We start from the raw sequence: 22,178 nt of genomic DNA, 5'->3' as shown, positions 1-22,178 counted from the left end.
TAGGGTGCCCACTTGCCCTACTTGACATGGAATGCTCTCTATTGGAGTCTCCAGGTCCAGTACAAAGACCATAGGAAGGGAGAGCAGGGACCTTGAATTTTCCAACAGCTATTAATCAAGCAAGCAAGCACACTGGTCACCTTTGTCACAGTCCGGACACGTATGTCCTGGCCAGGCTTGCACCCAATCTTGTTTTTGTACAATCTTGTTTGTTCCCAGTACCCAAAATTATATTATCAACATATACAAGTAGAAAAGTTGTTTTCCTTCATTTGCAAAGAATTGTACAAACCAAAGTGGCACTCATAAAGAAAAGTTCCAGGGTGGCAACAGAAAGCAAACTAAAAATGCTTTTGCAGTTCGTCAAAACTATCCAGCAATATCAAGTTACAGGAAAACTGGTGCTATTAACAGTAATCCTTCTAGTTAGTTAATTGATTCGGCAACTTCCATGCACATGGCGTGTGATGCTAGTTATTTCCCCAAAGAGTTAAATGATATCTAATCAGAGGCAGCTACAGTTGCAAATGGCAACAAAATATCTGTGAAAGGAAGAGGATCAGGTTTGCTCAAGTGTGTTGCAGGTAGAAACACTGTTTGTAATGAAGTGAGAGCAGTAGTTTACTTGCTCAAATTAACAAACAAGAAAGTTTTGAGAATTAAAATTCTAGATTAAAATTGATTACTTAATTGAGAAAGGGGTTTGTAACAAAAACACTGGGGCCTAATTAAAATAGTAGAGTGCCTGGTATCTGGTAGGCAATCTCATCCTTTATTTCCACACTGTAGCTGCAGACCAAATTACCTGTCAGGAAAGTTATGAGATTCAGGTGAGGGTCAGGTGCCTTGTTAATCCCAGCAGGTATATAAGAGGCCTTCGCCCTGGCCTCTGGTCCCTGCAAAAACCTACTGAGAGAGCCAGGTGGAAAAAAGGGAGGTCCATGATCTCTTCCTTCGACGAAAGCAAAGGAGGAACAATTTCTCATTCCACAGCTTTGGGTTGATGGTTGGAAAGGCTCTGCTTCCAGCACAGATGTTCATATCACAGACGCTGATGGTTATCTCTGAAGCTGGGACTGGTCTGACAAATGGAGCTGGCGTTAACCTTGTCCTTTCACTTGTTTATGGCTTCATTGGTATCCGTGGGTCAATTTGATAATGTCATAAAGGATTGGTGCCTTAGTAGACCTGAAAACACTTAAGCCACAAACCAGACAGTCTGAATGATCGTAGCCCCTATGATTGTGATTCAAGCAGGTGTGCTCAATGGTCTCCTTGATTACCATGCTTCTGACAGCTTTTATTTAAAAAAGACCCTTACAATGGGAGCACATATTCCCAGAGCCAGACACAATCTCACTGAATGATATGGGGCCACATGGGCTGTGTGATATGCTGTTGGTTAGGGCTTTGCTTGAGATTTATGAGATGGATAATTTCATTGTGCAATTCCATTAGGGTGGGTTTAAGCAAAATCAGCCTTGCATCTGTCAGAACCATTGCTCTCTCATCCAGAAGTTATCGCCAAGCATTGCACAGTCTTGCAGCATAATAAGTTTAACTTTCATCTACTGTATCAGCAGTGATGAATGGTGCCTACTGGACCAGGAAATCACATGGGTGTGAACAATAAGGCGACAAAGGTGTGGCCAGTTCTGCTTTGCTCCCCATCCTCCTCTTTTGCAAAGATACCATGGACATTTAAGCACTGGAGTTAAAAAAATATATGCCACCTAATGAAATTTATGCAGCTTTACAACTACAAAATCTATGATGCATTGTGTGACTCCAAGGGGGGAAAGACGAGTGCTTATAGTTATAGCTCAGCTTAGAGTGTACAACTGCAAAGACAATGAGGGAGGGGAATCTGCATGGAACCAGACAGATTTTGATTTGGGTCATGCATTGTCAGTGGAAAATAGAAATCTCCTGGTAGAATTACCTTTACACCTGCAAATATTAATAGCCCTGAGAAACAGCATGTAGGATGGAACAAAATGCATGCATTTGTGTAAATGATAGCTGTGTCCTCGTTTGCACACTTTCCCAGCAGCTGCTAAGTCACCTGTTGTCCTCTGCTTTCAGAGTCGAATAGCCGGCGAGCCGTGAACAGAGGCTATATTCATAAACTGCTCCGGCTGTACCAGGACTGGCATCACCACGATACTTCCAACAGTTATGTCCACATCCGGAGGGGTCTCCTGCTTTGCCTCAAGCACATCACCAATGTTCGGTCTGGCAGAGAAGCGTTCCTCCTCGCACGTGGTATGGAGACTCTCTTTCAAACAACCCAGGTGATCAAAGATTCATTGCAGAAGCCCTGGCACATGTTGGGGTTGCATTTGAAGGTTGGTTTCCTCTAAAGTGAGAGTGGGAGAACCTCAGGCCCTAGGGGATGAGAGGGGGCTTTTGGAACTCTCCCCAGACCACACCTCTCACTTGCCCAGCATTGCCCCTCAAGTGCTTGTCCTTGAATTCTGTTGATGCCTCTTGCTTGCCTGGATGGAAGATGGAGAGGGGTGTGTGGGTGTGAATGTTGGAACTTGTCTATGTCAGAAAGGTAAAATTTACAGTTGCTCTGCCCACTTTTGATTCTGGCTCCACCCAACACTAACATGTGATCCTCAGGAGGTTGCCTTGAGAGGAATGTGGCCCTCAGGCTGAAATAGCCCCCCCTTTGATGTTGTAGAACATGCATGCCCAACAGTTTGATTGCAATCTACTGGTCGATCGCGGGGTGTTCGTGATCAATTCTGGTCAATCTTTGGATCCTGAGCGATCTCTACCCCCTCCAAAAGAGTGAGCGTTTTCGAATGTTTTGGCTTCTGAATGACGAAATCCTGGAAGTAAATGCTCTGGTTTTCAAACTTTTTCGGAACCTGAATGTCCGACGCGGCTTCCGCTTCAGTGCAGGAAGCTCTTGCAACCAATCGGAAGCCGCGCCACAGTTGTCGAATGTTTCGGAAGTTGAACAGTCTTCCAGAATGGATTATGTTCAACAACCAAGGTTTGACTGTACTGAGTCAAGCCTCGTGGTTTGTTTCTCCCCAAGACCGGCAGGATGGAACAAAAGGAGTGAACTGGTCTTTGGGCACCAGAAGCTGGTAGTTCGTTTAGGTTCTTTTTTGGGGGGGGGGAATTATTGGGTTGTTGTTTTATTTTGATTATATTTCTGGTTTTATATTTTGATTCTGTTCTGTGAACCGCCCTGAGACCTCCGGGTATATGGCAGTATATAAATTCTGATGATGATGATGATGATAAATGGTCTCTATCCTAGGTGAGACCCTGACCTGGAAATGAAGCTTTGCCTTTATTTTTCCCACTGGCCCGGAATCTTCCCATCAATACTCCAAATATTATCCAAATTCTACCATTTTACTAATTTGTAACATTTGCTAACTCTGGATCTACAACAATGGAAAGATACATAATAATAGAAAGCTGCCTTACAGTGGCTCAGACCAATGATCCATTTCACTCAGTATTGTCTGTACTGACTTGCAGTGACTTTCAGATGGAGAGTCTCTCCCAGCCCTACCTTGAGATGCTGGGGACTGAACCTGAGACCTTTTTCTGCATGCAAAGCAGATGCTCTAACATTCAGCCACAGTCCTCCCTAAAGCTCTTAAGAGCTGAGAGTATCTTGGAGGATGGAGCACTTCCTGCTAGGACGCGAGCACACACTGCAACATTTTGTTGCAGGCTGCATGTCTTAATAAACACATGCGCCTATTCCGCACAGCAATACTGAACTTCGTGCTTTGCTTCTGTTAAGGGGGAATGGGAAGGCTTTCCCTCAAATCATCAGGGATGAAAAACCAATCACATTGTTATGTAGATGGGCATCATGCAGCTTAACAGCAAAGATATACGATCGCTTTGCCATTCTGCTTCTCCCTCTCTGGAGGTGGTTTTTTTGTTTTTTGTTTTGGTATGTGAGCTGTATCAGCAATGCCTCCAAGATTATGGAACACTACACATCTGAAATGGTTAATAATTCTGCCCTTGCCACCAAGAAAGCGGTCATTTAGCAGGCAGGGAAAGGTTGTTTTTTATTATTTGTAATGAGAGAATTGCAGAGACTTGTGCTTACCTGACAACCAAGCAGTAAGGATTTGTCCAAGGTTCTCTTCCTGTGTATTTCCTCCCAACCTTTTGCGGTTTCTGAATTAACCAGTCTTGTTCCTGAAATGAAGCCAACATGCTAGGGAATCTCCATTGTTCTCTCAGTCCCTCTACTTCTGAGGTTCAAGCTAAGAGTCTCATTTTTTTATTATTTAATGTCGCCAAATAGGCACCAACCACACACACACAAGAGGGAAGTGTTAGTGGGATTAAGGCAGCCCCCCCCCTCCAAAAAACCATATGCCTCCTTCAAAACAGCTGGATGAGGACTGAACAGCCTCAGTAGCCATGGAATGCCAACAACCTGTTGCGGACAAAATGGAAAATGTGGAGTGGGCAATGGAATGGAGTAGCTGAAATCCTGAACATCACCATTCCATGCTGCAACTATTAGTTGCCATTTCCACTGGATTTCTCCCCCTTTCAATTTCTGCATTTTGTTCAGAGTACTTTACAGGCAGTTTTCAGCTCTTTCACATCTCCCTTTGCTCTTTGTTAATCATGCACCTGTAAGCATTGACAAAACACTGCAAAAACTAAAAACCAGGGTGCTTGGGTGTATGGTTGCATCAAGATTCTTTTTGGTATGTGATGCTTATATCAATGTGCAGGAGCGGATGTGCACTGAAGGAACACAGGAAGCTGCCTATGCAATGGCACAATTCAATAATAGCAAATCAAATAAGAGAATAATGGGGCAGAATCAGAGACATCCTTGCATCCTGACTACATTATCTGATGCTGAGGACTCGCTCTACTTCCATCCCACAGGGCAGAAGCAACTTGTGCTGACTCATTTGTGTAAGAATCTCCTCTCCAGCTGAGTTCAGAGAAAAACATCCACAGAACCAAATCTGGCAGATTCTATGAAAAATATTATTAGGTAATGCATGAAAAGCCAGGTGCAGTTTGAATTCTTTTATAATAAATTACCTTAATCATAGTTAAAAAAAAGGTAAAGGACCCCTTACAGTTAAGTCCAGTCACAAATGACTCTGCGGTTGCGGTGCTCATCTCGCTTTACTGGCAGAGGGAGCCGATGTTTGTCCGCAGTTTTTCCGGGTCATGTGGCCAGCATGACTAAGCCGCTTCTGGTGAAACCAGAGCAGCGTACAGACACGCCGTTTACCTTCCCACTGGGGCGGTACCTATTTATCTACTTGCACTTTGACGTGCTTTCGAACTGCTAGGTGGGCAGGAGCTGGGACCGAACAACGGGAGTTCACCCCATCGCGGGGGTTCGAACCGTCGACCTTCCGATCAGCAAGCCCTAGGCTCAGTGGTTTAGACCACAGCGCCACCCGCGTCATAGTTACTATGGACTAAATTTTCTTAATCCATTTAGATACAGTCAGAGATATGCCCCCCCCATTTTTTAGCTATTATGATATAACAGCAGTTTATGATTTATGGAAAAATTGGTACTTTTGGGTAGTGTTTTGGAACAAGTTCAATGATAATGTCCAACCTTATGCTGCTTTAAACCTGCTGTAACATTATTTATTTATGCCCTTTACCTTTACTTTATTTTTGTTTATTAATAAGATAAAATATATTTTGAAAAGAAAAGCCAGCTGCAATTTCTAGGGATCAAATCCAGCTATTGACCAGTCTACTGGATTTGACACGGGTGGCGCTGTGGTCTAAACCACTGAGCCTAGGGCTTGCTGATCGGAAGGTCGACGGTTCGAACCCCCGCGACGGGGTGAGCTCCCGTTGTTCGGTCCCAGCTCCTGCCCACCTAGCAGTTTGAAAGCATGTCAAAGTGCAAGTAGATAAATAGGTACCGCTCCGGCGGGAAGGTAAATGGCATTTCTGTGTGTTGCTTTGGTTGGCCAGAAGTGGCTTAGTCATGCTCGCCACCTGACCCGGAAGCTGCACACTGGCTCCCTCAACCAATAAAGCGAGATGAGCGCCGCAACCCCAGAGTCGTCCGCGACTGGACCTAATGGTCAGGGGTTTCTTTACCTTTACCTTTACTGGATTTGAACAGCTTTAGAAGTTAAAAGAGGTAATCACTGGATTTAGCAAGTTGACCAATCCAGTTGTTCAATAAAAATGACAGCAATGTAGTTTCAACAACAACAGAGCCAGTTTTTACTAATGGAAATGGAATGAAAAAAAATCTATCTAACAATAAAAAACCCTCCTGTACTCCAACCCTGTATCTGATGTTTACTGATGGTGGTATTTTGTCAGTAGGCGTGTTCACATGTTACATGCAGCGAGTGTACAATCTGCATGCTGAGTGTATATTCTGTGTACATGCCTATTCAATCGTGAACCTGTACAAATCGACAAGTGTACACTCTTTCATGCAAACCTTTGCACATGTACAGAGACAGCTTCCATCTGTGTTGAGTGTAATGACTTGATGCACACCCATAGTTTGAGCATATTTGGAATACATTGCCCTGTTCTGGCTGCCACCTCCACCCCCTGCAAAAGGAAATTGTAGATCTGGAAAAGGTGCAGAAAAGGGCCACTATGAGAATAAAATGCTAGACTAAACAGAGCCCTTGGCCTGATCCAGAAGCATGTTTCATAGGTTCATGGGAGCACCTGCCTCCCCACCAGATCTGGCAGCAGTGCATGAATCAGTGTTCAGGTCAGGAATAAGAATGTACAAATGCCTTTTTCCTGTTTCGGCTTGTATTAGTTGCATGGAGCACTGTCTGCATGCTGCTGCAGGTTGTCTTCTGTCAAAAATTACGTTATTCATCTCACTGTCCAATGTGGGTGAAATTACATAAATTGCATAATTAATTTTGTAAATTACCTTGCTATTTTATTTTATTCCACCCTATTCATTCCAACACAAAGGAAACACAATGCAAATGGGGAAGAAACTTACCGGTAATAAATTAAGTATTATTTCTGGACTGAGAGCAGCAGCAACAAGAGCGAATACCAATTGTATTCGCTGGGTTGATTTCTGTTCTGGGCATGCAATGAATTAGCTACAATCGGCAATTCCTGTTCCCATTTCCATTTCCATTTCCATCAGAATTCTTGAACAACCCTACACAGGAAGTCAGGGCTGCGCCTGCCACTCAGATGTTTCCAAAGAGAGCTGTCTTTGTCATTTCTTATCCTTTTGAATAAACATTGTTAGGATGGTGCAGCAAAATCTCCAGGAGTAGCTGAGATACTTGTGGATTAAAATATTGAGCAGGGAATAAGGAGTTCTTTTCATTTTCACTTGCTCATCGGCATCCTTCAGGGTGGGGTTGCATGCTAGTGGTGGGAGGGGCCAGAAGCAGAAGTGGGCGGAGCAAAAAGTGTGACTCTTATCTCTGCACGGTAAAAGTCAGAGCTTCCCACCATCATTCCAGACCAGCAAGAGGCATAATCACAGTTGAAGGAAACACCAAAGGAGGACACAAAGCAAGGCCATTGAGGGATGTTGCCTGGGGATGAGGGGTGTAAACTGGAAAGGCGTGTGGCCTCAGAGGAGTTCTGAGGCTCAGTTGTAAAGGTCTGAAGGTATTTGATTCTTTGCCTTGAGAGCCCTCATCCCAGTCTTGAGGAATACCGTAATTGCAGCAGGGAAAGAACTGTCTAAGTTTCTTCATTGATATCTAGGACTGCTTGGTCAGCAAGAGTCTGGATCCAATAGTCAATACAGTGATTCAGATCCTGAGGAAGACCTACCCCAAGATGCCACTTCCATCAGCTACTCTCAGCAGCTCCTATTCCTTTCCCATCCCTGGGACAACTGGACCTTCACATCCAAAGTCTGAAGGTAGATTACTGCAATGTGTTAAGTGGGAAGGGGAAAGGAATGAATCAAGACTGAATGAATGGGGGACTTCTCCACCAACCTCTGTTGGCTCCCAGTCAGTTCCCACTGGCCTGTTTTTTAAAAACTTACAACCAACCTCAGTTTCCTCCCCAAAAGTTTGAGTGTTGCCCTTGTAGAACTTAGCAGGAAGGAGGGTGGGGACAAAACTAGAATGGGTTGGTTCTGCATGTCATTGGCTCTGGCTCCACCTACTGCTGGGTTCCTTGCTCTCTGCTCCATCAGTCCCAAGGGGCCCCAGCTGCCACTGAACTGAAGTTATCATCATATGTGCTAGGGTTGAGTAACAGTGGAAAAGAAGGAGATGCTGGCAAGGGTAGGATGAAAAAGAAATAAGGAGTGAGCTAAAGCAAAATCTGCCAGATGTTCTGTTGTGCAAGCCTTACTAAAATGAGGAGGAGCTTCATTTTGGGGAATTGCTGTCATTTAGTGGTAGAGCATCTCCTTCACATGCAGAAGGTTCCAGGTTCAATCTCTGGCATCTCCAGGTAGGGTTGGGGAAAACTCCTTCCTAAAATTCCTCGAAAGCTACTGCCAATCAGTGTAGTCAGTAGTGAGCTAGATGGATCAATGGTCCAACTTCATATAAATAAGCTTCCTATGACCCCTGCAGCCCTCCAAATGTTGTTGGACTCTAGTTACAATCAGCCCCAGCCAGCAAGGCCAATGGCCAGAGGTGATAGGAGCTGAGGTCCAGGAACATCTAAGAACAGAAGGAGAGCATGCTGGATCAGGCCAATGGACTATTGTGATGGGACTTGTTGCAGGAGGAGTTGCAGCCTGCACCGGACCCTCTGCCTGGGACATCGGCTGAACCAAGTCTGGGGCCTGGTCCTGAGGAGCCTCAGTCTGCCCAGCCTCCCCTGCAACAAGACTCAGCTGAGCCGAGTCTAGGGCCTGAGTCTGCCTTGGTTCCAGATGCAGGGGATACCTCATTGCCATCAGCTGGGTCGTCACCAGCAGCTGGGCCACTGCCGGCTGGGGCTGAGGCGGCTCCTGGGTCCTGTAACCCATGGGCGTCTCCCAAGCTGCAGAGACTCAGGGCTGATAGAAGGAGAGACCTGAGTACTCGCATTAGGAGTGCTCGCCTCCAGGCGAGGCGAGGGAATGACTCGCCAGGGGACTGGGGCTGTCCGTTACCCCGTTCTAGATAAAAGGCAGCCAGACCCCACCCTGGGTTGCAGGAGCAACATTGTTGGTTGCTAGTTCCTGCCAGTGTTCCTGCTTGAGACCTGTCTTGCTTTTCTGCCTGAGCTCCTGACCCGCCCTGGTTCCCTGCCTGCATACCTATTCCTGACTTCACCTGACTCCCTGCCCTGCACCCAGCTTCAGCTACTACGGACTGTCTCTATGCTGAACCTTTGACCACAGACTGGACTTTGACCTCGCCTCTCGGGTAACCCACGGGACCAGCACAACCACCTAGTCAAGCATCCTGTTCTCACAGTGGTTGGCCAGCTGCATCAGTGGGAAACCCTCAAGTAGGACTCAAGCACAGGAGCATCCTTCCTTCCTGTGGTTTCTAGCAACCAGTTTTCAGAAGCATTACTGCTTCCAACTATGGAGGCGGATCATCATCATCATCATAATTTTTTATTTATACCCCACCCTTCCCGGCCAAGACCGGGCTCAGGGTGGCTAACACTGAATATAAATACAGTGAAAACATAAAAAACAAAAAACAAAAAACCTACAGTTGATTAAAATATAAGTTAGAATACAGTTTAAAATGCAGCTTAAAATGCAGCCTCGTTTTAGTGGTAGCCTATAGATCAAAGCCATAAGGGGAGAAAATGTCAAATATTCACCAGGGCCAAATATCCATGCTGGTCCTACATGGGCCAGCAAAAAGAGCTGAGGGAAAATTAATATACAAATCCCATATAAGGGGTTCCATCAAAGAAAAATAAATGGGGGGGGGGGTTAGACTGAGTCCAACCCAGGTGGAACAGCTCCATCTTGCAGGTCCTGCGGAAAGATGTCAAATCCCGCAGGGCCCTAATCTCCTGTGGTAGGGTGTTCCACCAGGCTGGGGCCAGAGCTGAAAAACATAAACCATCATAGCTAGTTGCCATTGATGGACATATCATCCATGAATTAATCTAATCCTCTTTTAAAGCTAGCTATCTGGAGGGCTATAGGTTTCCCCTCTCCTGCTTAAAAGGGTCATTAAAAAAATAACTCCTACATGTTAGGAAACAGCTGAGGCATTGATGTACTGTGAAATTCTTCCTGTTGTTTATCCTTGGATGTGAAAGAGCTCAACCTCTTGGGTAGTTTGGTTATCAGTGGGACTCTTAGTCTCGTCAATGACTCATACACACTTTTATCTTCTTGCAGATGATTGTGAATATGATGTTGAAGAAGAAATCGAGAAGGACATAGAGAATGAGGATGTGGAGAATAAGGAGGAAGTATGTATTCTTTTGGACACTGTTTAAGGCCAACCATCCATGCGTCGAATAATAAACAACAAAAAGGCCAGGACTCCTACATCTTTAATAGATGTGGGAAGAGGGAACTTTAACAGGTGCAGCCAGTGTTGTAGTTGGAATGTTCAACTAGGACATGGGAGACCAGAGTTCAAATTCCCACCAAGCCACAAATAAAGCTCACCAGATGACTTTGGGCCAGCTCCTATCCATCCCTGCTTAACCCATACACAAGGTTGTCGTGAAGTTGAAAGTAGGGTGGGGAACACCAAGTACACTGCCTTGAAACCATTGTTGACAAAAATGGAGAGGTTTCTGTGTGTGTGTGTGTGTGTGTGTGTGAGAGAGAGAGAGAGAGAGAGAGAGAGAGAGAATTTTATTTAGGGAGCCCAAGCAATCTTTCAACCAAGAATTAACTACTCCTGACATGAAGCACCACCATGGAGATGGGTGGAGTGGGAAGGAGGGAAAGAAAGAATGTCCTGGGATAATTGGAGCTAAAGTCAAACATAATTTGGAGAGCCACAGTTTCCCTAACCCTGGTGCCAATAGACGGTGCCTTTCATAGTTACCTTTCTGGCTCTTATTCTGCAGGATGATGACTTAGAGACAGATGTTGAGAAGCTCATGTCAAAACCAGAGCTTGACCGGCCCGAATCAGAACTCAAACAATATGAGGCCATGTGTCCAGAACTTTGCCGCAACTTTCTGGTGAGATGATGGGTTTACAATCTTTGAATAAATCTGAGAGGCTGCTGTATGGAAGAGGCCATGTCAGTGGCTTTTATCTTTTTTTTTTCATCTTGTGAAGGAATTGGAATCAGAGTCTGAAGATGAGCTAAACTCTGAGGATGTTCCTGGGATCCTGACGGGCTCCTGCCTCCATGTCATTCCAAATGCTGCTCCCTCAAAGCAACAGCCCAAATGCAGAGAAAAGGACCAAATCGCTGAAGGTGGAAAACTGCCCCAAAGGACTTCTGGAGTTCCAGTACAGAGCTGGGTGAAAAAAGAGAGTCCATCTGAAGAACTTGAGAAAGTGGCTTGCGACGAGTCAAAGCCTTTGGAGGGTTTCTTCAGAGATGGTGACATCCCAGACAAAGGCTGTGCAACCACTCTGCACACTCTTCCCAAGGACATATTGAGGAACAGAACAACTTCTCAGCCTCAGCATATGAACTCCTGCAGGCCCAGTTGCCAAAAGACAGTGGAGGCTTCTGAGGTTGTGAGAAAGCTTTTGGAGAGACATCCGGGGAATATTCCTTTTCACAACCCCCGCTTCTACATGGCAAGGGCTGGCTCCACACAGTCCATTCCAGACTACAGAGTGTTGGCATTCCCAGATTTCTGGGGTCACCAACCATGTCCTTATAGCCAGTCTGTTCAGCAGAGGAGATATGGCATCCAAAAGTAAGTCTCCCCCTTTTGGTCATAAAGATAGGGCAGTAAAAAGACACGCTGCACACAGACAAGCACAGTGTCATGTGTGATAAGATGGAGCAATGTCAGGCATCACTCCCTCTAACAGCCAACTTGGGGAATGAGTGCCAACAGTTACATGGTCAAAATGTGACCATGGAGAAACAAGAGGATCCTCTCAGTGTGCCTTGGGGTACCTCAAGCATTGGTGGCTGGTGCCCACTGGGGCTGATGGGGCAGAATGCAGGGACCTAATGATTTAGGTGGAACCAGTGCCAATGATAGGTAGAGCTAACTTCGTCTAGTTTTGCCCCCATCCTCTATCCTGCTGAGTTCTTCAAGAGCAATGCTGAGATTAAGGAAAAGGAAGCTGCCACTCCCTGGACTGGCTGTACATAAGAAGGCAGGAAGGTGATGGCTGGCCAAAGGCAGGCTAAGGTTTGTGGGGTTGTGCCCTAATGGACCAGCCTCCACTGACCTCAAGATTAGCTGAAGAGCAACAACAAAACCTGGTTAGAAAACCATACTACAAGGGGCCACCTGTTTCTCCAATTACAACTGAGCATGCTCAGTAGCCCGATAATGCTGAGTGTCTGTTGAAGGGATGAGGAGGAATGGAAATCTGGGGTGGAGAAGAAATGTAATGGAGTTTCCTGGAAGAGGGCATGACTGGCTGGCTGAAGTCCTGAACTGGATCACTTAAGTGAAAGTTCTGCATGTTTTAAAGAATTGAGGGTGGAAGCTGCAGTGAGACAATGATATTTTTAAAAGTGGGGAGAGATTTCCTTCTGTGTGCATAATTTCCTCAGCAGTTTAGGCCTTGTTCTTCTCATCACAGGGCCAAAATATTTGATGACGTCCGTCGTATCATCCAGCCATCTGATATAATCAATCGAGTTGTCTTTGACTTGGATAGCTCAGGGTAAGTTTCTATCTTCTAGTTCAGGGTGATGTCATTGGGAACTAGAGCAAGGGCAAGCAACTAACTATTGCATTTATTTAAATTTTCAGACTCCTTTCCACTAATGCTTTTAGGCATAAGGCATCCAATGTAGAATGAAATGTCTAATGGAAGTCAGATGGAATGTGAAAGGAGGTCAGGACTGACATTCATTTCCCCACAAACTATTACCCCCACATGCTGAAAAAGCAGCCCAATGAAAAGAATTTGAGAAGTTAGCAGATACGCAAATGTCTGTACTATAATCAGACTTGAGCTTTGGCATATCTCCGTGGGAATGAGCTTCACAGTGATGTAGCTGCTCTCTGAAATGAAACTTCTGAAATGTATATCTTGCCTTTCAGTACTAATCAGTATTCCCGAAGCAGCTTGCAACAGCAAAATACAAATACAGACCCTATGTAAAACAATAGATCACAGGGTAGAAAGGACTAACAGCCAGTACAAAAAGTTAAAGCCGCTTAAAAGGGATAAAAAGTGTTTGTTTTTCTATTGCAAAGTGGGCACCAGGCAGGCTTCCCAGGGGAGCAGGATTCATCAGTAGGTAAAACCACTGGTTACAAGGGGAAGAGCCATAGCTCAATGGTAGAACAATTTCCAGGCTTCCATGTGAAGAGGAATTTACAGTTAATTCCCTGGGAACTGTATAGTTGAGAGAAGAATAGGGGTCTCCTGACAATTCTCAGCATCTTTAACAAACTACAGCTCCCATAATTCATTGGGGGAAAGACATGACTATTTAAAGTGGCATCATCGTGTTTTAAATGTATGGTGTGCAGGTGGCCCAAAAGATGTGTAGGAGTGAAATCAGGCCGTAACTTTATTGATTGCAGCAGTGATGGCCAAACTTGGCCCTCCAGCTGTTTTTGGACTACAACTCCCATTACCCCTAGCTAACAGGACCAGTGGTCAAGGATGGTGGGAATTGTGGTCCCAAAACAGCTGGAGGGCCAAGTTTGGCCATCACTGGATTACAGCAAGGTAAGTGGGGTTTGCATGGCACTGTGGCACGGATTAGTTTTCCATGTTCTGTTTGAAAAATACTTGCTGAGGTATGTCCGTGAGAGTTGACCAATAGAGAGAGCCCAATGTGGTGCAGGCCATGCGACTGGGGCCCCGCTGACAACCTGTGGTGAGTGATGTTAGTTACAGCCTCACCCAAGCAATGGCTGGGAGCTGGTGCGCCAGCTCTGGTTGTTTGCGTATCCTGCCAACACCATTTCCACCCAAGTTGTGACAGAGAAAAAGACCAGTGTCTGACAAAGTCAGCTTATCACTGAAAGAAGGGTAAAATAATCCTCACAGCCAAGAGCCAAGTGTAAAATTTCTCTCCAGCTGCCATCAATGTGAACATGCCCTGTTTGAGACCGTGAAAAGCCACTACTGGTTAAAATAGTCAAATAGTCTTGTCAGTCAGTGCTGAAACTTCCCAGACAATCATGTACTTGCTTTACAGTGGTTTTGTGTCCTTCCATCAGTGCTGAAACAGAAGCAAGAGGATGGAAAGCTAATCTACCTACAGGGGATCCAAACAATGATCAGCTAGCTGCACTTCTGTTGCTCCCAGCTGCCCTCTTTTAATTTCCCTAATAGGGAACTGGAGTAGCAGCTGCTGCTCCTCATCCATCAAGCCTTTTCCATAACCCTGTTGAAAATCTTGTTTCAGCTCCTTGAGCTCGGATGCTCCAGAATGCCTAAAGTTCTTCTCCAAATTTGAATCTGGAAACCTACGCAAGGCTATCCAAATGCGGGAGTAAGTAGCTGAAATAACCCCCAAGCAAGAACGGGGATAGCAGTATGTGCTTGCAATGCTTCTGCCTGGGGAAGGGCTGTAGCTCAGTGGTATAGCATCTGCTTTGCATGCAGAAGGTCCCAGGTTCAATTCTCAGCATCTCCAGGTAGAGCTGGAAAGGGATATGGTAGGAGGACCAAGCTTGCTGGCTGGTGCTACCAACACCATCTGAGGAAGGGCCATGACTCAGTAGTAGAGCGCCTGCATTACGAATGGAAGGTCCCAAATTCATCTCCTGGTAGGACTGGGAGAGTCCCTTGTTTGAAATCCAGGAGAGCCATTGCAAGTTACTATAGATAATGCTGAAAATGCAACAGTTAAGTACAGCGGTACCTTGGTTTAAGAACAGCTTAGTTGGATTAAGAACACTGGCAAACCCGGAAGTAGGTGTTTTGGTTTGTGAACTTTGCCTTGGAATAAGAACATGTTTCGCTTCCTGTTGAGTGTGTTCCATTTGTAAATTGAGTCCCCCGCAGCTATGGGAAAGCACGCCTTGGTTTAAGAACGCCTTGGTTTAAGAACGGACTTGCGGAACGGATTAAGTTCGCAAACCAAGGTACCACTGTACTATGAAACTGATAGGAGTTTGCCACATAGGTGCTACTATAACATAGGGATATGCACCACAGTATCTCCAGCAGTGCAACCGGATGCCTTCACTTGCCCTTTCTGCAACAAAACATATCTCCTCCATATTGGAGGAGGCACTGTAACTCTCCAATGGTTTGACTTTACCCCCAATGGTGCCATTTTCCATTGTCTCCTGAGACAGATGGATGCCAGCAGCAGCAGCAGCAGCAGCAACAACAACAACAACAACAAGCCCTTTATATGTTGTTCTAATACTCACCAGCCCTGGCCAACTTGGACAATGGGCAGGAATGATACAAGTGGTAGTTTAGAAAAAAACTGACAGTCACTACATTGGCTACCTATGTCCCAATGGAAGTTAGTCCATTTGAGTGCATGGGGCACTGGCCCACCAATCTGAATCTGCCCTGAACCAGACTGTACTTGCCTGCCTTCTTACAACGAGCCCAGGAGGTCCTACTGGTTGCCAGCTTAAGAATGTAAGAAGAGCCTGTTGGGTCAGGTTCATCTATTCCAGCATCCTGTTCTCACAGTGGCAAACCAGATGCCTGCAGAAACCCTCAAGCAGCACCCAAGCACAAGAGCACTCTCCACCACTAGCAAATGACATTGGGAAGCCTGCTGCCCCTGACTGTGGATGCAGAACATAGCCGTCATGGCTGGTAGCCACCAATAGCCTTATCCTCCATGAATTTGTTCAATTCTCTTTTAAAGACACTCTTATCCTCCAGGATTCCCCATTCTTATTCTCAGCGTTGCCCTTGTAGCGAGGAAGATGGGAGCAGAACTACAATTGGGACTCCTCCACATTTCCATTTGCCTTGTGACTACTAAGCCCAGGTCAGAGAGGTTTTTCTTTCGTTGCACCACTTTTCCTGGGAAAATCTGTTGTATACTGCTGAATCAGAGCAAATGCCAACTGGGTTTTCTGTGAATTGACATTCGTTCTGGTTCAGTGGTAAACAGCGGGTTCTCCCAGAGCAAGCTGTGGGACAAAACAAAAAAAATGTCTCAGACCTGTGGCTAGAAGTCATGGACCAAACAGAAGGAATTGCAGGACAAAGGGGAATAAATGTTGATGAGCCCTTACTTGGCTCCACCTAGTGTTGGCCTCCCTACCTTCGATTGTACCAATCCAAATTGGGACCAGCCACTACTGCGCTGAGAAATGTGAGAGAAAGATGGTATGAAGAAAATCCATTATATAATTTTTTGTTTCACATGCAATAAGCAGACTGGCACCCACGCCTGTAGTTAAGGAGTTAGAGTGGGGGGAGGCCATGTGTTTTATTTTCCCTTGTTGAAAATTGAGTTATTAGCTTGGGTGAACACTGATCACACAACTCTACATTCCATGTGGCAAATTGACATCACAAATAAAGATTTTTTAAAAAAGGAAGTTGTGCTTAAAGGAACAGACATTACAAAAAAGAAAAGAAAAGCGAGACATTACTCACGTATGCATGCGTATTATTCATCTGTAAAATTAACTTTAAAGCATATGAAAGGAAATGAACCAGACCTATTATGTTTACATCAATTAAGCCGCCATCAACAAACAATATTTTGAGAAGACAGGAAAAATGAAAATGTACACCGGCTAACTAGCACACTGTTGCTGCTATGTGTGTTTACCAGAATTGGCAGCACAGGAGAAAATATAGTAGAAAAGCAAAATATTATTGCTAGCAGCCAAAACTCCAAATGATGAGAAAGATGCCTGCACTTGTATAGAGTTTAGTTTCCTTGCAATGAAGGTCAGTGAAGACTATGGTGTCTTCAGGACATAAGGTTTTATGTACAACCTGAGCATAGGACAGAGGGGCTTACAGCATTAGCACTTCACAGATCTTGTCTCCCCATCAGGTTCCCAAAGAAATCCACAAGTCATAGCTTGGGGTCCAGCAAAGAGCAAGGCATTCAGAGACCCACCCTCCCAAGCAAGGCAGGAAATGCCTGCAAGGCAGGGAGCAGATCTTCCAGGATTCCAAGCCAAGATGGTCCCCTCCTTCACTGCAGTCCTAGTTCAGAGGCTCACCTTGATACATTGCATGCCTCAACTGTTGACTTGGCCGGGTTTGCTTGTGAACACTTAATGCGTTCTGCTTCTTAGAGCTGAATGCATCACTCGGCTGTTTGGTTCTTAATGCTGTGCTTTTGTGGCTTGTGATCCAGGTTTGAGTACGACTTGATCCTCAACCCTGATGTCAACAGCTCCCAGCATCACCAGTGGTTCTACTTTGAGGTCAGTGCCATGAAGTCAGCCACGCCCTATCGCTTCAACATCATCAACTGTGAGAAGCCTAACAGCCAGTTTAATTTTGGTAAGAGTGCTTGTGGCAATGGAGGGAAGGTGTCTCTATCCATGTGCACCGGGGTGGGGGACCTTACACCCAGAGGCCAAATGTATTTGACCCTCAGAACTCTCCCCAGGTCACCCTCTTTCTCCAGGTATGCATGACTGGTATGAAACCCTAAACTGTGGTTAATCTTAACTACTGTCCATTGAAACAAGCCAACTTCACAACCCATAGTTTGAATTTGGCTTGTTTCAAACAAGCCATAGTTAAGATTAATGTCAGAATCTATTCCAAGAGGAGCACAGAGACCTGAACCTTGCTGCAGCTTGTTCCTATCAAGGGTTTGATGTGACTTAAATTTGCATTCATGGCTCCACCCACTCTTGGCTCTGGCCATGCCCACCACTGGCATGTGGTTCTTGGAGAGTTGTAAAGGAATGCAGCCCCCTGGCTGAAAAAGGTTCTCCAGTCCTGATGTACAAGGTCAACTCTTGATCTCATAAAAGGCAGTGGGTTTCTCTCTCAAGTGCCCAAACTATGTAAACCTTGATGTCTTCAGAAGTGCTTGATTCTCTCTTCCTTACTTACCCTCTTGCATACCAAATTATTTTACACCTCTCACCAGTTCACCCGTTCCATGCCAGTTTTTGCTCCATTTGACTTCCACTTCTTGGCCACATGATTTGTTTTTCAAATGAGCTGCCCAGTTCCTTTTTGGGTGACTGGCCATTGCCTTGAAATCAGCCAAGGTGGACAATGTCATAGCCTATCAAAAGAATGATGCCTCACTCTCTTCTCTCACCAGCGAAGCACTGGGGAAGAAAGTGAGAACATAAATCTGCTAATGTGGAGATTTGCAACTAAACAACTATTTGTAACTGAAGATGAAAGATGCAGGCAGATGAGTTATGGAGGATGTTATTTGACTAGTGTAGGAATAATTGGTTATTTATCATTTATGCATTGTCCTCTGTATGCTTGGTGCTTTGCAAAGAAACATCAGCAAAACAGATAAATCCTTGCCCAGAGAAGGCTACAATTGAGATATCAATAGTGGTGGGGAAGCATCAAAAGGAGGGCTGCGTAGCTTCTTGTTAGCTTCTACTTGGCCTAGAGCAGGCATAGGCCAACTGGACCCTCCAGATATTTTGGGACTACAACTTCCACCATCCCTAGCTAACAGGACCAGTGGTCAGGGATGATGGGAGTTGTAGCCCCAAAACATCTGGAGGGCCTAGTTTGTGTATGCCTGGCCTGGAGTAAGAGGATGGTGTGGCAAGGTTTTGGATTATTGGTTTTGTAGTTTGTTTGAGGAATTACCACCCTAGAATGCATCAGTACCAGCATTTCTAATGCTGGGTAATGGTGGAGGGGAGGGAGAGATTGAGGCTTGGGGGGAACCCTCGCTTTTGCCTCTCATCACAGTTTCTGCCACTCTTGCTTTTGAAAAGTAGGTAACAAGGAAGGGAAAAGTGGGAGTACATGTTGGCAGTGAGGGAGTGGTTACTTAAGGTAAGGGGTGTGGAACCCTCTTCAGCCTGAGGGTTGCATTATTTCATGGGGAACTTCTAGGGCCCAAAGTCAGCAGGTAAAAGAGACACATTCATTACTTCAGAACACACCCACACAACATACATTAAAATCATATCCCCCCCCAAAAAAGAATAACCAGAACTGTAGTTTCCCCCACATGGAGCCACAGTTTCCAGCCCCCTTAGTAAACTAAACTTCCCATTAATATTGGGGGCAAACCAATGCACTGTAAATGTGCTTTAAATGTACAGTATGAATGTGACCTACAGCAATGAGTATGCCTCTTGCCTTTGTTCAATAGGCACCCATGGGAAAAGTCAGTTTCCACCAGTGCTTTTTTCCAGGGGGTACTCAAGGGTATGTAGTACCAGCACCTCTTTTGTTGTTGTTAAGAAGTGTGACACTTACTGTAACAACTTCATGGTGAGTACAGGCACCTACTTTTCTAGGAAAAAAGCATGGTTTCTACACATACTCTTCTCCATGCCTCTTGCTATACACCCAGTTGAACATGTAGATGGAGCAACTTAATGCACAACTGTGTAATCACAGCAGGGTCCAAACACATGTTTGGGAATTGGGATTCAAGCATCAATGTACATGTATAAAACAGCTACCCCAGATCAAATGCCATGGGCAGTTTGAATTTAGCACTAAACCATACTTTAGTGTGACATGAACAAGCCCTTAGGCTTGGGCACTCCCTTCTGCCCTTTCATCCTCCATCACAGTCACAAGGATATCAGGGGCATCCACTTTCATGTTCAGCTAACCAGGACTGGTTAAATGTGCTGTGTTTTAATTATGGTTTGTCCTAACAGGCCAGGATAAAACCGTGGTTTCTTATCCTAAATTGTTTGGATAAACCATGGTCAATGCTAACTGCATTTCCCACTTCAGACAAAGCAACAAATGAAAGTGGATACTTCTGATCCCTTCCTTGTGCCTCTGCCAGAGGAGCAACAGGAAGCTAGATCTTCCTGGTTTAGTGTTCAATCTTCAAAGGGCTTTTTGATGGTAGGAGCTCATGGATGTGTAGCAGCAAGCCACAAAGTTTTAGCATGCATTGAGATATGTGTGTGTGTTTATGTGTATGGGTCAACAGCATCTGCTGCAATCAGCCTCTTAACATCACCAGTGATATTTATACGATGCCTACCACCAATCTTGCATGGAGCTAATTTGAGCTTCTCTTACAAAAGGAGAACTTGACACACCGAATCTGCCTCATTTCTGTGTGTTTTGAAGACTCTTTTTGAAAAAAGTGTATTATATATTTATAAAATTATTTATATCTTGCCTTCTGGCCCTTAAAGGGGACCTCCAGGGTGGTGTACGACATTAAAATTGTACAACAGAAAAAGTAGAAAGTGAGATCACCCAGTAAAATAGCAGACAACAATTTAGAACAGATGAAAGGCCGGCATAATAATAATAATAATAATAATAATAATAATAATAATAATAATAATAATAATAAATACAATAATAATTAATTAAAATGATTACTTTAAAAGTAATCAGGGAGATGGAGGGATTGCCAGAGTTGGGTGCTGTAGCCAATGATGCCCTTCTTTAGCACTCCATCCAATTGCATCTGCACAGATCTCTCTTGGTGAACACATTGCTTGGAATTTTGCAAAATCGCAGTTTCTTTTGTGGTTTGTTCTAATGTAAGATTCCAGTTTGTTTATTTGTTTAGACCCCTCCACCCAGAAACACTGATCTTCTGCTGAAAAGCTTTCAAGAGTGACTTACATATAGTCAATTAAAACAAGACAGTCCCTGCCAGCAGGATTACAAAAAGTGCAGCAATTTAATTCTGAGGCCACTTTAAATTTTACAGTTTAAAAGTGCAAAAGAGAAGGGGGAAGAGGAGGGAAGGCAGGGGAGGGGGAGAAGCAAACTTAGTTCTTATAACAATGAGGGAGAGGAGGCGCCCAATGAAACTGGTCTTTTAGCAGAGCTGATGACTCTGCTTCCCATCTCCCCCTCTGACGCAGCCTGGTGGAACAATGTCCCCTTGATGAATGGCATTTCCAGCCTCATTTCAACCTGTGAGGTAGCTGCTACACTTTCTACCAGCTCAAAGCTGTTAGGAAAACCTGTTTTTTAAAAAAAAATAAAAAATAAAATAAAACCCTTGGACCACCCCATAGAACTGGGCAAGAGTGCAGATTCTACAGCAAACTGCATTCTGATCCGCAAACCAATTTGTTGGCTGTGGATCACGATGCAAAATGCCCAAATTTCTCCAGCATTCCTACTACAAGGGACCCTCCAACTTTTATGATTATGTTCCTCTTGTGGCTGCTATTATAATCAATACTATTATTGTTGCTTTGAATAAGAATAAGAATTTGCAACTTAAACTTTTGTCAAAATGGCAGATAAACAACAATTGTATGAATCACAGATATATAAAGAAATGTTAACAGTGCAATCTCCTTCTGGTATGCATATTGTGTCCTGGCTCAATTCCTTATTCTCTTCCTCCTCCTCCTCCTCCTGCATCAGTTGGTGTCCATCTGCAGAAAGGCTTTTTGATTCAGTGGATCCACTGGAACAGGGGTCAAGGCAATCTCTACCCATTCCCTTCCCTCCAACAGTCCCTCTACAGCCACCAAAATCTTCTCTAGTGGTGGAGTATCCTTCTGAGCAGCATAGGAGTTGGCAGGGAGAGGGGAGCAACCTAAGATTGCCTTGATCCCTGTACTTCTGAGAGAAGGCTCTGCTGGACCCAAGAGCCTTCTGTCAGGGGACACTAATTGGTTACGATTGATTATTATTATACCATTAAGGTGCTGGTGCAATACTGTGGACATAAAACAAAAAGTTAGTCTACGTTTTCAAAAAGGGTAGACAAGATGAGCGGAAGTTGGAGGCGACAGTAAAGGCAAAATACGCAGTAAAGTTTAATGCTGAAAAGGTTATTCACTCCTAGTCCATCCTCCTGGGTCCAGAAGGACTGGTTCTGCAAGGAAATAAGAGTAGCTTTCATGTTTCTGGTGTACAGATCTGTATGCTTGACTGCTTCACCTCTCCCTCTTTTCTTAATCATCAAAAGAACTCTCACTTGTAATATTTTGTCAGTAGAGCTGGACTATACAGTATATCAGTTTGAAATTCCTTTAAAAAATCTGACTGAGATTTTTAAAAAAAATGTTCTTGGAAACTTGAGTGATAAGGGGCATTCTGGTATTGCAGTGCCCATTGTTTTATA

At 44.7% G+C, this 22,178-nt stretch overlaps 1 protein-coding gene across 1 annotated transcript in view; it reads left to right on the top strand.

Moving 5' to 3' along the window:
• LOC117056939 (cytosolic carboxypeptidase 4-like) overlaps window positions 1–22,178 on the top strand; it is a 211,096-nt gene that overhangs the window by 66,757 nt on the left and 122,161 nt on the right. Inside the window, exons 7-14 of the mRNA XM_033167644.1 lie at window positions 2,086–2,294; window positions 7,714–7,873; window positions 10,271–10,344; window positions 10,957–11,073; window positions 11,174–11,769; window positions 12,617–12,700; window positions 14,406–14,492; window positions 17,298–17,446. Coding sequence (XP_033023535.1) covers window positions 2,086–2,294; window positions 7,714–7,873; window positions 10,271–10,344; window positions 10,957–11,073; window positions 11,174–11,769; window positions 12,617–12,700; window positions 14,406–14,492; window positions 17,298–17,446 — 1,476 coding nt within the window. The remainder of the gene's footprint in view (window positions 1–2,085; window positions 2,295–7,713; window positions 7,874–10,270; window positions 10,345–10,956; window positions 11,074–11,173; window positions 11,770–12,616; window positions 12,701–14,405; window positions 14,493–17,297; window positions 17,447–22,178) is intronic.

Source organism: Lacerta agilis, chromosome 13, assembly GCF_009819535.1.
Source record: "Lacerta agilis isolate rLacAgi1 chromosome 13, rLacAgi1.pri, whole genome shotgun sequence".
NCBI classification, from domain to species: Eukaryota; Metazoa; Chordata; class Lepidosauria; order Squamata; family Lacertidae; genus Lacerta; species Lacerta agilis.
The sequence above is the reverse complement of the archived record's forward strand: the minus strand, read 5'-3'. Positions and strand labels throughout refer to the sequence as shown.